At 40.8% G+C, this 17,035-nt stretch overlaps 1 protein-coding gene across 1 annotated transcript in view; it reads left to right on the forward strand.

Moving 5' to 3' along the window:
- Positions 1-17,035, forward strand: part of LOC129107096 (NHS-like protein 1) — a 105,143-nt gene that overhangs the window by 74,491 nt on the left and 13,617 nt on the right. The window contains 3 exon segments of the mRNA XM_054618469.1: positions 9,011-9,163; positions 13,279-13,406; positions 15,843-16,047. Of these exon segments, the coding sequence (XP_054474444.1) occupies positions 9,011-9,163; positions 13,279-13,406; positions 15,843-16,047 (486 nt within the window).

A 17,035-nucleotide genomic window follows, 5' to 3' on the forward strand; every position in this document is an offset into this window, starting at 1 on the left:
GAGTGTATGTTGCTCTACATGCTATAAATTATAGATTTTCATTCACAGAAAAAGAGAGATGGTATGACATGAAAGGGGCATATGATAAAATGTTTTATTCAGACATTTTTCATGTTTTTTTATGCATTTACTGTATTCGCGCAAACCAAGTCTGAGCACGTTTGTTGCTACTAGGTTTGCAAGTTTGAAGAGCCGCTTCCTTTCTCTTTCTCACATTGTTATAAACTAAATGTTTTTGGCTGTTTGTTAGACTAAATAAGCCGTCTTGCAACCTCTTTTGGGTTACCTTAGACAGGTCTTTGTCATAATTTTGGGATAAATGTGTATTAGATTAATTGGAAATTAATTAGAATTTAAATACAGATGTTGCACAGATTCTATCAGGAATGTAGTGCCTTGCTAAAAGGCATGTCACCTTCAATTGCTATAGAAAAGATAGGTGCTTTTTGTTCACTCAGTGAGCTTCCATTGACAACCCTGCCTCTGTTTACATCCATTTACATTTTCAGTTCTAGTGAATCTGTAACAGCACTGCTATGTTGTTCGACGTTGCTCGCATACAGATGCACATTTTTTATGTGCGCTCACATGTGCAACAGATACTTGGCCCCGTTTTCCACACATTACATTTTCCTGCTTATCTCCACCTGGCAGGTTTTTCCTCCGACTAATGGGAAGGTGTGCAAGGTCGGAGCTTGAACAAGAGAACACAAGTAAAGAAAGAGAGGGGGGGAAGGGGGAGGGTAAAATCAATACATGCTAGAGTACATTAGCAGTCATGAAAGTCCTCATGTCTAAAAGAAAGAGAGAAGAAAAAGAAGAAGAAAGGCAACTGGTGATGGGGAGAGAAGAAAGAGAGGGAGAGAGATTTGGTTTTAGAGGATCAGGTAGAGTTGAGGGGGTCAGCTTAGCTCTCCCTTCTTAAGTCCAATTAGAAAATAAAAGCTGAGACCTGTCAAAAGAAGGGGGGAGGTGCGTGTGCGTGTGACAGGTTCAGGCACTTTGGGAATTTGAACGAATGTTTGATCAACTACGATATTGAATACCTGAAGGAGGTGTGTGTGTTTTGGGGATTGGATGAAAGTTAAGGCTAAGGCTGGGGTTAAATTCAGCAATCTGGGCTAAAAAGAAGGGGAAAAAAATAGGATGTGTATGCGAGAGAGTAGCTTTGGTTGCTTCAGCCACGTTTATGGGGAGATACATATAAGGTGTAAGTACCAAGAAAGGAGGAGGAACAGTGGGAGCCCCTCATCCATCTCTCGCCTTCATTATCACTCTGCCACATTCACCCTTGAGTCTTAATAACCTACAGTGCAACAAGACTTGCTAAGAATTAATAGTGTCATCATCAATATCTGCGATTTAAATGAATAAATGGGTAGAAAACCTCACAATTTAAGCCATTTGTAATTATCTCAAGGAGATGTTGCATCTTGCAAGGATTAAAGATCATAAGATGCACACAGCTGATGGTATGAATTTCTATGAATGTTTCCGAGCTAATTTATGTAATTTTTCAAGCAAAGTGTAGTCTTTACTAAATATCTCCTGTTCTTTGGTTGGTTAGATCAAATGTATTATTGATTTATCCAGTAAAGATCGGAGGGTTAATTGATAATGACAGTACTCAGTGGTTACAGTCATAGACATCTTTCCTAATACAAGTAGTTGGTAAAAAAGGAAAGAAAAATTAATTATGCCTCCTTTGAGATAATCAAGATGTATTAATGGCATATCCATAGGGCGATTATCAGTAGGATTTCTCTTTAATCTTGTTCATAATAATCCCTGATGTTTGTTGTGCTAAATAAGCCTTTTCCTCTGAAGTCCAAGGTTCATCCACTGAGTCCTTTACGCTTCCTTCATGTGATACTTAGAGTATGAACAGATGAAAGATTGATATTGTTTGGTCTTGGGGCTTCCATTCCTCACTGGGAAAGTGCGGAAGGATGTATGGACGTATGGCTGAATGGATGGATAGCCCTAATCCTAGAGGTGGCCTAGATTTGGAGCCGTCCTTCAATGGATAGAGCTGTTGACCTGTCTGTCTCGCTGTGTGTGTGTATGTCTGTGTGTGCGTGTGTGTGTGTGTGTGTGTGTGTGTGTGTGTGTGTGTGTGTGTGTGTGCGTGCGTGTGCGTGTGTGTTGATACTGTCCTGAGAACAATAGGCTCTTTAATGAGTGATGCTGCTTGGGCTCATGTCTGCATCAATGATCCTAATACCGTACGCGTGCCAAACAGTACGAGACACTAGCCAAACAGAGACTACCGACAAAACATGGGGACTCAAGTTTTACACATGGAGGAAGACTTTGTTTAAACCCTCTCAGACTAAAATGGTGACCTTAGATAAGCCTGCGTTTACTCGAAATCTAAATGGGTTAATATTGCTTCTATAACTAGGGTTTAAAATAGGGCTTTTATTACTGGTCGGTGTATAATCATTTTTTATATATACAAGTGTGCAGTCTAAAGAATGTCCAAAAAGGCTAAAAAGAAATGCTCCTCACAATTTCTCAAAGCTAATTACTTATGTTGTCTCACCCAAAAAGTAACAAAAATAAAGATATTCCATTTGTAGTCTATATATGGTTAATATTGTAGGATTATTGTAACTTTATAGTAGGTTTTGGTGGTGACTTATGGCCCTTTCAAGTCAGCCCGATGGTTGTACATTGGTTTTTAATAGGGTCAGAAAGTCCTATACAATTACACTTCACACTTCAACCAGCTATGTTGGATCTCTAGAGCCACTTTTGATAAACTTTTTTTTCCCCAGCAGATATATTTATAGACTGAAAATAATTATCTTGATGAAAATGTTATAAACCATTACAGCTGTATTTTATTAAAGGTCAAAAGCAGGTTGAACTTTCAAGATGAATATGACATTTACAGAGACTACAGAGAGTAGTCTCTGTAAATGTCATATAGAGAGTTTAGAAATTCCTAACTCAATCTCAAGAGAAACTGTAAAATACTGTGAATAGACACTCAGCAGCGTACAGTAGACAATGCAGAAACGATGAATGTTACTAAACATGAACAAAAACGCATACACACAAAAATCCAAACTGTTGTCTACGGCACTTCAGAGTCAGGCTAAAAGGTTCAGATGAGCAAGGTCGAGGGGGGGGAGGGAGGGAGGGAGGGGGGAAACCTTTCTACCCACAAATTCAAGGATCATTTGCAGTCCCATTCAAGCTCTTGTTGCAGCTCCCTCCCTCCCATCCACACACACACCCTCCCTCCCCTCTTCAACAATTTGGGCTGAAAAGAAATACGGTCGCAGAAGGAGGGGCAGCCCATCATGGGTGTGTGGGTGTGTGTGTGTATGTGCGCGTTTGCATGCATCTGAATGGGTGGGTGCTGGGAGTGTGTGAGTGTGTGATAGATTGTGAGCAGATTGGACAATGGGAGGATTGTATGTGATCTATATTCATGTGGCACAGATTCAGTGGCCATGTGCGCACACAGCAGGCTGGGAGTGATCAGACGGAGGAAGGGGAGTTGATAGAAAAAACATCCAGAGAGAAGAAAAAAACGAGATTTATACAGAGAATATGAGCACAATCTATATTTTTTCTGGTTATAGACAGCTTGGATAGCTAAAAACACGGTTGATTTTTGTGTTGAATATCATGAAGTAGTACAAATTAAGATCAAATTAGATCAAATTTCAGTGCTTTAGTGCAGTCATTCCCAAACACCGGGTAACAGATGATTTTATCAGTCGCCAAATACATTTGCAGAATCTCTCTGATAGTCTTTTAACATTTATATCTGCAGTAGACCTTTGAGCTACACGTGGGAATCTGAAAGTGTGTATGTTAGGATAATTGTATTCTATTTATAACATTGAATCTAAAATGAAAGGCTATCATATATTCTGTCTGTTTTACTGATGAGAGGAAATAAACAGGAGCCGGTTTACGCGGCCCAAATGCATTTATTTGGTCTCATTCAAAGAATTTAACTTGTGTATATTATTTCAATTTAACATACATAAAACAGAGTTGTGTTTTATCAAACGTAAGTTTCTTATATATGTCAGGTTTACCTATTCAGGATAATATTAAGTAATGTGAAAATGGCAGTAAAAATGGTAAGGGACGTTTAAGCAACTTATTTAAAAGAAAGGCATGTTGTGAGATTGAATTTTTCATTTTTTAAAAGTTGGCCCCAGGAAGAAGTTTTGAAAACACTGATCTAGTGTGTTGTATGTAATGATGTTGCATTACTTTGCATGCAGGTGGAAGCAGCATCCTTCTGAGAATACCTTCTGAAAAGCTCAACATGTTTTTATTTTTTTCAAGGATGCACAAGGTTGTCCTGTAGAGGTGACTGATAGTTTAATAAGATGCATAAATATTCCCCAGACTCGGTGAAAGTGGCAGCGCTCTGATTACACACGCTGTGCAGAGCAGAAATTAAAAACGTGAAAGAAAGACATAGCGATGGACCGAAATAAGACTTGATGTCCACAGCAAACTAGCACGGTTTTGCCTGTTGGTTCTAATAAAGCAAGTTTAACTTTCAGCTATATCCTAAGTCCCGCTGAGCAAAGAAGAAAGAGAGTGTAGAGAGAGAAAGACGGCGCAAGAGAACGACTGATGATGAGAAATGAAGGGAGAGGCAGCCAGAACTCCTTGGTAACCAAAGCACAGAGGAACAGAGGGGCCGGTCCTACACCCCTCCCGCTGTGTGTGTGTGTGTGTGTGTGTGTGTGTGTGTGTGTGTGTGTGTGTGTGTGTGTGTGTGTGTGTGTGTGTGTGTGTGTGTGTGTGTGTGTGTGTGTGTGTGTGTGTGTGTGTGTGTGTGTGTGTGTGTGTGCGTCTCTGAGGACTGGACTGCCTGAGGGGGAGCGGCGGTGGTGGTGATGGGGGGAGTGGTGGACCCAGTGTGTGTTTAGAGAGAGAGAGAGAGATAGGGGTAGAGGCTCATTGTCAGCATAGTAGACGCTCACACACACTCGTAGCCGAGCCGCTGTGTGGTGAGAATGTGAGCCGACACCAGCGCTCCTTCTCTCTATCTTTTCACAGGATTTAGATTTTTTTTGTGTGCCTTTTCTTTAAAAAGAGAGAGAGGTGCCCATTCAACCGGAATAATGGTGTTTATCGGGACCTCGTTAAAATCTGTGATTAAGTACTTCAAAAGGAAGGGTAAGAAATGTTTACTTCTGCTCTATATTGACCATTAATGTGGCATATTAGTAATTTTGGACTTCACATGAAAACTAGAACAAAATAGCAGCAATTCATTAGAATTTGTTCTGTTTGTTTCAACACATTGAAAAAAGCCATTCAATGTCTTGATTAAAGCTGTTTTGTTTCAAATGTGGACGCATGGCAGCTTTAATTAATTGTATATCCTTTTAATACAAACTAACAGTTTCCTGTGGGCATGTTGCTTCACTGCTGCCCCCGATAAGCCCGATGACAACCCTCTGTTGCACCGTTACCAGGTAACCACTGGGCCAAGACTTCACAGAGCCGACAACTATTAGCACTAAATGACCCAACAGCATTTGTAACGGTGGCAGCTGGAAGCATTTGAAATCACAGCTACTAGATTGTAAATAGTTGGCCCTTTGTCTTTCTTCTTGGAACAATTAAGTTTTTCTTATGTTTATTTATCTCTAAATGTTTCAGATAATCTGTTCTGGAAATCACAGGAAACCAAACTGGGTCTGTGTACCATGAATATACAGTAGATTCTGGTTAGGACGATTAGTTTATGCTCCAAGGCTTTATTATTCTTTTATTAATTGGCTGTGTAATAAGCATGTAAGTATGTTAAACAAAGACCTGGTTGATGCAGGGCAAGCTGCTCGTGCCCACTCTAATCTCAGGTGTATTTATGGCGTGCGTTACAGTCAAGGCTGAGGTTAATCATTAGCTCAGCATTTTTGTACTTCTCACGTCTAATCGTGCACATCTTGCACATGCCTGCACTTTGCTCCTCCGTCCTCCACTGCAGTCCAGATGGTAGTGAGCTCCAAACTGGGCAGTGCTCATATCCTCAGCTTTTATTATCACATTAGGACTACACAAACGTTTTAGACATTGTAAGAGGTAGAATTGGAATTGCAATTTAATTTGTGCTTTACGCAAATGTATTTAATTAAGAGTTTACGCCCTTAAATAATTCATTAACTTTGATGATTTCGCACATTTGCAACTCTTATAATGACTGAACTATGTATCTCAAAAATGTATCTGAACCAAGCTGACCCTTACAAAACACAGAAAGTTGTGTTATGCATAACAGTCAATACTCTATTGGCTGGTGCCCAGTTCAGGATTAACACTGATTATTGATCATAACAGCTAATAACTCTGGTGTGTGTGTCTGCATACATATGCATTTGCAGGGATTACTTTTCAGTACCCAGTTTGCTCTCAGTCTGCGTCCTAAATAGACGCAGGGAGAGCTGGGATGTCAATGGACAGAGGGATTAGTAGTCTTCTGAAAGACGTTCGCGCCACAGTCCAGTGTGTGAGACTGTGTGTGTGTGTGTATGTGCTAAGGGGCTAGGGCATATTGTGGCACTGAAAGGCCTGATGTGGAGACTGATGCAGGGGGACAATGCTGGCTTTGTGTCCATAGTCCCCATGTCCTTGGTCTGCCTATAGCCTTACTGAGGTCTATTCAAACCCCATCGTCAGATAGGAGGGTGGGGGAGGGCTACCTGTGCTGACTGTGTGAGGGAGAGCAAGAATATTAGAAATGGGTTTCATAAGAAATGGATTATGTAAGACCCTTATTTAGCCAGGTAAGCTAGTTTAAGGATGTCCTCTTCACACACAGATGGGGCTTAACTGCCTTGCTCATAGGTGTGTTGTGCACTGTGAGATCCAAAACTGGATCTCAGCCTGCTTTTCTAAACTTTTATATTTCAACTTCTACATTCCTGTGTGCAAGTGGGTTTTGAAGTAACTGTGTGTGTTTTTCATGCAACTCTCTGGTCCAGACTTGTGGTCAAAATATTTTTGCCTCGTGTGTTTGTTTGATTGATTTGTTCTGACCAGTCCAGACATGCTCTAACACAGGTATTCAAGTCTGCAGCCATCACACACCCTCATGGTGAGATGACTGTGGGTGTGAAGTTTTTTTTGACCTCCTCAGACATGTAGTGTCACTGTCTGACTTCTCCCTTTGTCCCATTTGGTTTAAACATTTGAAAATAAGTTCTAGTGTTGGAAATGGTTAGAGTGCCAGATTATAGGAGGTTAATTCAAGTGAGACTGCATTCACAGATCATTCATAGTCCACATTATTTCCTGTTGCTTGTATTTAATATACTACTGATTGTAAGTCGCTTTGGATAAAAGCGTCTGCTAAATGACTGTAATGTAATGTAATGTAATTTCTGCTGCACGCCTCGTCATATTTGTTACAACTCACTCATATGGTTGTTATAGTCTAAAGCAAACAAGCACTGTTGGACCAAGGATTGTTGTATTTCTACTGTTACAATACTAAGCATGCAACAAATGTTTAGGTTTGAAGATAGTAGCAATGCTGGGAAAAGGAAGTTGAGATTTGTGAATGCAGAAAAGAGAGGTTTCGTAACAGAGATAGTAGGAAAATGAATAAACACAATGACCCCTCTCCTAAGGTGAAGTTATTGGCTGACCGTTTTTCAATGAGCAGCACACTGACTTTACCCTTCAAAATAAAAGCATAGAACACGCTTTTAAGATGCTAAATGTTGAAACCTATCCGACGGTATCTGTTTATCAAAGCAGTTCAAACTGTCTCACACTTTCTCCAACGACCAATTTGCAGTCATAGGCACCCCGCCCTATACTTCTACCTCGGAGGTCTTCTGTCCTCCCCCGACACACACACAAACACCCACCCTATGTATCCTACTATAGCTCATTAGCACCTGTGAAAAAGCATTCAAACAAAAACGGTCCACACACTCTCAGCCCCTTTCCTGACCCGTCCCCCTTTCCTCCTGGTTCCCTCAAATGGGCTCCCTCAGTCCCAGTCAGACAGACATGTTGTGATGGTCAGGACAGGGACAAACCGGCTAAATGGAGATAATTCTACATCCACAATCGCCAACTTTTGATTGGTTACGCTCACTTGGTAAGCCATACTATAGGGGAATTGTGTGTGTTTGTTGTTATTTACACCTCAGTGGTTTTGCTGACACTTGTATTTAGTGGCTTTCGATTGCAGCATGGGAAAAAGCTTTAATTCCAAGATCATCAGCATTACAAGCAATCAACAGTTGCATGGGGAAATACCATAATGTCCTGTTACGATTTATTTGATAATGTCTGACTGAGAATTGCTCTAGAAAACAACAAAAAACAAAGATGTATATTTTTTTGTTGTGAAGAAATAGATATTTGGATATCTTAGCAAAAGACTTAAACGGTAATGAGATCTAGCTGGATGTTAAACCCATTGAATTAGTGCTATTAGGTGCTGGTGCGTGCAGTGTTGTTATGTTGCCTTATTGTTTCTCTGAAGCAGTTTGTCTTAGTACAAGTAAGCTTGCTTAAAAGTTAGCTTTTTTAGTAGCCTGTTTGAATATCTGAGCTGGATATCCTCTGGTTTGTGTTTCACTCCAACTTACTCTTCACCCCTCCTCCCCCTCTGACTGTGTGATGTCTCAGATAAGTGTCATGTTGTTGGTGTGGAGACTGACGCCTAGATGAAAGGCACCTCAATCTCCTTCCACTTCCTTTTTACCGCCAAATACAAACAACAAATCCCTCCAGTAGCCGGTTCTGCTTGTAAACGACATTTTCTAGGCGTAATTTATTGTTTTCCTAAGGTTTGGGAATCAAAAAACTCCTCTTTTCTAAAAAAAATCTTATATATTTAAACTGTGGCTGGTTTATCTTGCTTTTTACTCTTTGACAACAAAACTGTTTGTGAGAAATTATATATTAAAAGATCCTCCAGGAGATCCACTAGGGTCAATCGAATTGTAAATATAAATCAAAATCAACTTAAATCTATAACCTGATCTTTGTATTTCTGCAGCGGTGTCTAACCTGGATGAGGAGAGCAAGTGGACGGTTCATTACACCGCTCCGTGGCACCAGCAGGAGAACGTCTTCCTACCAGGCAGCAGGCCGCCCTGCGTAGAAGACCTCCACCGTCAGGCCAAAGTCAACCTCAAGACGGCCCTGCGAGGTAAGGATCGTTCAAATGTGGCCGCATCAGAGAGCTCGAAAGGATCCAACATAATAAAAGATAGAGTCACGGTTACCGGGGTGTGTTTGCATTGTTCCAGGTTCGCATTCTTTTTAAATGGATAAATACAAACAACAAATGAAGAGGGAATTTAAATCCCACAGTCATCCAAACTGAGAGATCATTAGCCACTTCGACTATTTTACAAGCCACATACAAAACACAACAACCTTTAAGTAACAGTAACACAGTTTAATGTTTAGGAATCATGGTCATATATTTTCTGGTGATAGTTTCTCACCCTGCTCAAACAAGAGAGTTGAGGTCAAGAAACATGAGAATGAAAAGAAAGAACACACTAACAGTCTAAAACTCAAATTAATTCAATTAACATTTTTGCTTTAAAAGTGACAATGACCAATAATTGATTATCAACCCTGTTGCATGTTAATTTTCTAACTGATAAATCAGATGTAAATTAATCATTTACATCCAAATCAACCAAATTATACACGCTGAAAAATGTGGCAACGTCCTCACATGACATCAAGGACAAAATCAGCTGTTTATCTACAACATTGTAAAAACGCCCAACCCTGTAATTTCTTTTCCTTCCAAAGTTTAGCCAACAACACAACAGTGTGAGATCCTCTTCTTCCTGTTTGTGCAGCACAACTAAGAGAAAAAACAGTCACAACAAACACAGGGAGTGGAATCACAGCAGAGTGACAACTTTGTAATATTCTCACAACAATTTTCGAACAGGAAATGGAAATACCAGTAAATGTGGGCACCTGTTTCACTGAGAGTTCCCGGTAAAGTTGTCCACCCATTACTCAGATAACAGACTGGGAGGCAGCTGTGAGAAAAGGTTGGGAAGTGTGCACATGGGTGTGTAAATGGGTGGATGTGTTACAGTAAAGGGCCCGTTGTTTACATGTGAGGTTGGCCTTGTATGCCTGCAGATAAAAAAAGAGATAAAGGGAGAGAGAGAGATAAATGGGGAGAAGCCGGTTGTAACCTGATGCTCATGCTGTGTAAAGTGTTAGTCACACACACACACACACACACACACACACACACACACACACACACACACACACACACACACACACACACACACACACACACACACACACACACACACACACACACACACTTTGTCTTTCCCATTGTTTGACCCCTGTGCTGTTGCATATTGCTTCCTGCAATATTGATGTTGCTAGGAACGCAAACACCACCTGGGAGGTTGGATTAATTCAGCCCCCCCCCCCCCCCCCCTGTCCTGTCAGCAACACCCAGCCCCAGGGGTCCTAACTGAAGTACAACAGGTGTTCAATGCCTGTGCTGTCCATTGGGTGTGTGTTTTACCGTCTTTTATTAATTGTCCACTCCCAGGAAGTTGAGACTGGAGGGTTGACACCTAACTACAGCCCAGCCTTAAGGAAGTATATTTAGTGTTCTCTTATAACAACAGTAAAAAACAACAACATTTAAATCCAAATATAATAACAGAAAGATCTCTGTAGCAATTAAACTACCATAATTTCCTTGTGTAATAGTAATAACTGTTTTTTATAATATATTAAGTCATTTAGATTAGGTAATATCAGGAGATTGACAACCCTTGTTGTCATGCACATGTAACCAGTCACTAAATCCAGGGCCGTCAGCATGAACGCAGCAAGCTACATGAGTTTCTTTCTGCTCCAAAGCCAAACGATCAATAACCAATCAGATGGCAATGTGCATCCACACACGTGGGTTTCAGCTTGTGTTTAGCGGTGAGGCTTTTGCAGGCAGCTGTTGAGTTACAGAAAATAATAATAATAATAATAATGTCCCAACAGGTCGAAATACATCAGGAAAGTTACGTAACAGTCATATGATTATTGACAGTATATCCCAAGTATTATGCAGTAGTTTAGTCATTGATGTCATTCAGTGATGACCCGGGGCATTAGTTTGTTTACAGTGTTTATTTATGTAAGAATATGTGTAGATTTCAGATTTTAAACGTAATAATTTCATAATCATCATCTATTATAATCATCAAAATCAGCTTGATATGTAACATTGACAACTTGAATAACTTAAAAGCTATTTTTACACATTTCTAAAAGTTTTTTTTCATATATCCAGTGTTTTGCCAAGTTTTGTTATTTAAACACTTATTATTATGCAGCAAAATAATCAAATCTTGTGTTTTCATCAGCAGCCCTTATACTAGTTGAAAGCCATCATGAAACCACAAAATCAACCAGCATCTGATAGCACAAATAGGGATTCAGGAGAGAAACTACATTTCAAACCACAGAGATTCAGTTAGAATCTGAGAGCTGAACACACAGAGACTCTCAAAAGTGTACTTTTCTCTGGTCTGCTACATAGACATAAGTTGAGTCTCGGTCATAACAACACCACTTGTTTGAAGAAGTGAAGGGGGTCGTCAGGTGCTGGTTCTGTTTACGAGGCTTCACTGCAACCCCCTTTATAGACCGATGCTCCTCGGTGGTCCAACTGGGCTGCAACTCAGCACCTCAAACTTTCAGCTAAAAGCTCTAAAACCCCTCAGTACGCTAACTGCTCAACACCAAACAGCAGACACACAGTGTACTAAATCACTATTTGCACATTTGATATGCCTTTATAAAATATATATGGATACACCCTATTAATACCACTATAGTGTTTTTGTCTTTTAATATCTTTAATTCTTTCTGCTTGTCTTCGCGCCCCTCCCTTCACTTCTGCCTAGCAACAAGCGGCTCATCAAGGCCTTTTATTTTATCAACCTTCCTCAATCACGCAACACCAATCATCGTAACAGCTCCACTCCCCGTCATCATCCTCATTATCATCGTGCTTTTCTAAATCCCTTCTTCCACACCGCTACCACATCAGCCCGTTGTTACAGTTGCTACCTTTGCCAACCCAATTAGGATCCATTAACTGACAGTATTATACATGCACCAGCGTGTCCCTCCACTGAGATGGGCGGTAATTAGCTATGGAGATAGATGGAACATGAAAGGGACCAAAAGCAGCGTCTCTGAGGTGCCAGGCGAGGAGTGATGTGCATGTAGTTTTGTGCACACGAGAGTCAGTCACCAAAAGGGATGTTCAGTGTGCATCACACACTGATTATATCCCAAAGATGCAAGAAACGAGACCAGGGAGGTTTTTGTGAAAAAGTATGTAATGTTTGCACTCAGCAATTAATATTTCTTCATCCTTTAGATTACAGGAATCAGAAAACCCTTTAAGCTGTAGCAGTAGTATGTAATTAGTTATTACAAGACTAGACAAAGGATGCACTAGTAGATATTTGCAGAGAGTAAGATATGATGTGCTAAATGCCCCCTTGGAGAAAGAGGGGGGATGGAGAGAGAGGGACAGTTCTGCCATCTGTGTGTGACAGACTGAAACCGATACCCCCTCTTGGTTACACGCACACACACACACACACACACACACACACACACACACACACACACACACACACACACGCATTTATTCATTTATAAACTCCCTTCTTATCACGCATGGGCATACACACACATACATCACAACACTGTCACAGCAGGTGGAGACGAGAGGTGTGAGCAGCGCTTGGCAACGTCTAACAGGATTGATACACAAACACACACACGTAGAGCTGACAAGTGTTATACAGCATCGTCTGTGTGTGTCCTATAGAAATTTCACACATCCTTCCTTCTATAATGTTGTTGGATGACTTATATTGTATAATTTTTGTACAATATATATACTATACATTTCTTGAGATTGGTATGTAGTAAGTGTTTGTATTGAAAGTTTAAATAGGTAAAGATAAATAGATAAACTTAGACTGCTTGTGGTACATAAATATATCTTACATCAACAAAGAAAATTGTGACCTGAAATGTTGTGTATCACACTCAACAAAGCTGTGTGTGAAGGTAGTGTGGAAGAGTCTCTCAACTAAATCTTCTCAAAAAGAGACTTGTGCTCATAATAAGTAACTTCCTATAGATCTCTTACATTAAAAGCTTAAAGAAATCCTGTTTGAGACAAAGATCCTAATCGTTTTCTGTCTATAAAATGTTTCTCTTTTTCTGTCTGTCCTGCAGAATGTGACAAGTTGAGGAAAGATGGTTTCCGGAGCTCTCAGTACTACTCTCAGGGTCCCACCTTCTCTGACCCCTTACAGTCCACCAGCAGCCTGCAGGATGAGGAGGATGATGACAATGATAAGAAGGTAAACACACACACACAAACACTGCACAGACTAACACGTACAGCTGTCCAAGTGTAACATTCAATACGTATGGATTACATACAAGTGCTGTGAGTGTGTGTGTGTGTGTGTGTGTACACAGCAGTGTACACAGCAGTGTTTGCAGCTGATTTAGCCCATGGCAACTCGTCCAGTCCTTTTAACAGAGTCAGTCTGCCCTCTAGTGGTTAGATATGGAAATGCAGTTTAATCTAGTTACTTTGCTGTCTTCGAGGCTTTCCTTTCTAATTCTTTTTTTACACAAAGAATTATCAGCTTTAAATCTGGAAGACAAAGGGATTTAATTAAAACAAACCAAACCAGTTTTTGCCAATAAATTCTAGATCCTTGGTTTACATTGTACTAATCAGTAACATCAGATTTTGTGGTTATTCATTAGGTTCAATGGTACATAGGAAACCAGCACCAAGCTAACACTCACATTTTGTTGTGATTGTCAGTGTATATTAAAAGAAGAGTTGAATTGAATGTTCAACACACTCTTTTAGTTGCCTTTCATTCTCTGGTATGTCATAATTTTTCAGGCAGTGCTAAATGTATAGAGAGAAAAAACACTCTACACTTTGTGGATCTGTTGTTTGTCACAGTACTGTCATTTAGAACTATAGAGAGAAGAAAAGTGACAGGAATAGAAAAGTAACAACAACAAAGTCATAGACAAAAACTATTATCTATCTCTCTTTTAACTGGCAGACCATGAGTGGGAAGTGAAGAGTGAATGGTTTGACAGCCACATATGCCTCCCCTCCTCTCCTCATTTTTATTTCTAACACAATATGATATGCGGGGTCCTAAGAGGGTCAGAGGGTCTTTCCCTCTTATTGTCAGGGTCTCCTTTGTCCCCCAGAGCCCCTCTATGTCGACCGCTTGTTTCATTCCTTTCCCGACCCTCGACCCACATGACACTCTGTTGTCTCTCTTAATTGTCAACTCCCATCTCTCTTTATCTATCTTTCTACTTTCCGCTGTTTTTCTCTCGTCCCCATCACTTCCTGTTGTCCAGGGGCCAGTGAGCCTAACTTTGCCTGACAGCAGCTTCAAAGAGGAGAAACAGGGCTGCAGGTTGAGCCACAGTGCAAAACAACAAGCCATGCCTTCTACTAAACTATTGCTGAGGGCTCTGTTGACTCCCCCCCTTTATCCATCCATCCATGCATGGTTTGTATGTTGGTTTGAAAGCACTAATCGACATTTTTTCCTAGCCAGTATTGTGTTGGGGCCTGTCAGGAGGAAAAGTAGCGGACATAAGGAATGATTATATGGATATATTTTGGAGATTCTGAACAACTTTATTCCAGCAATTAAAAAATAAAAATCACACAAAGGACTTTTTTTTCCCCACGGCGGCGAAGCTCTACCTGATGCATATCAGCCATGCAATTTTTGGTTGATGCCTATAATAAGGACAATTTGGGATTACTTGTGTTCACTGTGATGATTTAAAACAATGATTTCAAAATCTCAAATGGACATTGACAGCAAGCTGTAAATAGCTGGTTATCTGTTGAGTAACTGCTCAATTTCAAGCCTGGATGCTGCAGTAAAACATTGTTGTCTGTTGGCTGCTCAGCAGTAAATTCTACTTCAGGACTGAGAACTGTGTGAACGCAGTTTAATGCGTGAGTGATTCTCCCTCTTATTCCCCGCTGCTGCTCACTTGCTTTTCATCCTGCCATCTTTAAAACGCCGTCTGTGTCCTCTGATCAATGTTTGCGTATGTGCGTGCAAGAGTGTGTTTGAGTGAGTGTTTCCATTTGGGTTTGATTGATCGTGAAATGTGTTTACAGCACCAGAAGCCTCTAAAGGTCACAGCGATGTAATATGTTTAAGTCTGTTTGAGTGTGTCAATAACGTTTGTACAGTCCGTCAGTTACAGTTTGTTAACTGTTCTGTTCTATAATATTCTATTCCCACTCTCATTTTCTACTATCATCTTGACCTTTTTCTTTTTCCCTCACGTCTGTGATCTAATTCAAAATGACAAAATCTTTGTTTCCATTGCCTTTCATTACCCCATATCATGTTTAATTTCTCGCATCTCTCTCACTTCCTTCACTCCCTTTTCCTGTCTTGTCTCTCCCCTTTGCATTCGGCTCTCATCCTCCCCTCATCTCGTCTCAATTATCTGTCACTTTAATTATCTTTTTCATTCCTTATTTCTGTAATTTCTCTCCTCTCTTCTACCTTTCCTTACTTCCTGTTTCTGTTGTATTTCTATTCCCCCTTCTCTCTCTCTCTCTCTCTTTTACCTTTCCTTACTTCCTGTTTCTGTTGTATTTCCATTCCCCCTTCTCTCTCTCTCCCCCCCCCTCTCTCTCTCTCTCTTTCCTTCTCTCTACTCATCTTTATTATTTTTTTTACATTGTGTTAACCTCTTCTTCCTCTTTCTCTGTCTAGTCCACGGCTTCATCAGCCGAGGACAACAAATCCCAGCTCTCCATGAGGCCCCAGACCCCTCAGGGTGGGGGTGAAGGAGAGGAGGGGTATGAGGTTGACGGACGGGTCGTATGGAACAAGGGCGCACCCCTCCCCACCCCAGAGGAGAAAATGAGGCTGGCGGCCCGGGCCGTGCCAACAGACATAGTTCCCATCAACGTCACAGGTATGACCTCTTGGCAACCGCAATCATCCAGCCATTGTGTCCATCTCTCACTCACCACCGAGTAGCAACCAATCCCCTTTAGTGTTGGTAGAGGAAAATAAATCTCCTGGTCCTCTAGTTCCATATTGAGTAGCAACATAGAAAGATCCAACTACTTTGAGTTTGATCTGGTCTCATTCATCCCTGGTGTCTGTTCTTTAACATCAACCTCTCACCACCAAAAACACATTTTGTTTTGTTTCTCTTATCCTGTCAAATTTGCCTGATTGCTGTTTTACTAAGAGTTACACGAGAAGATAAAATATTTATTTCATGTCAGTGTGTTTAATGCAGAGTGGCTCCATGTGATGCTTAGCCTAGCTTAGCACAAACCCTGGAAACAGGATAAGACAACTAGCCTCCACCAAAGTACAGCAGGGGATGACGAGAATGATATTAGTTGGGGAAAAGTTTTAATCTTAAACCTGGTGGTGGCGCTAGATGGCTAATAAAAATTGCCTCTCAACGATCTGCCATATTAACATGTCATATCTTGAGATTTCATTGTTATTCTCATATTATTCTCAGTAAAGCAGCAAAAAGGGAAATGTCAGACTGTTCCTGTTATCACCCCTCTGTGGCTGAGTGGATACAGACTAATCAATTACTGGATTCAGTCACCCACTGAGGAGAAAACTGCATGTGTCCGTCATGGATGTCTGCCTCTCCTCCTGTTTCTTCTGTGTATAGTCTCCTCTTTCATCATGCTTCTTGCAGACTGACCTTCACCTTCCTTCATGCATTTGTGAGCGAGCGCTTGTGTGTGAAAATCGTTCGACAGCTCATCCAAGGGTCAAGGCTTTTCGCTGACTTTATGTCGGATCACAGGGCGTTTGACAGATGAACACAGCGTAACGTGTCGATGCAATTCCCCTGTTAGCATGTCCAATATTTCAGTTCTATCTGACACACACATACAAATAGATATAACGTCTCATTCTGCCAGTTC

Source organism: Anoplopoma fimbria, chromosome 18 (genome assembly GCF_027596085.1).
Source record: "Anoplopoma fimbria isolate UVic2021 breed Golden Eagle Sablefish chromosome 18, Afim_UVic_2022, whole genome shotgun sequence".
NCBI lineage: Eukaryota > Metazoa > Chordata > Actinopteri > Perciformes > Anoplopomatidae > Anoplopoma > Anoplopoma fimbria.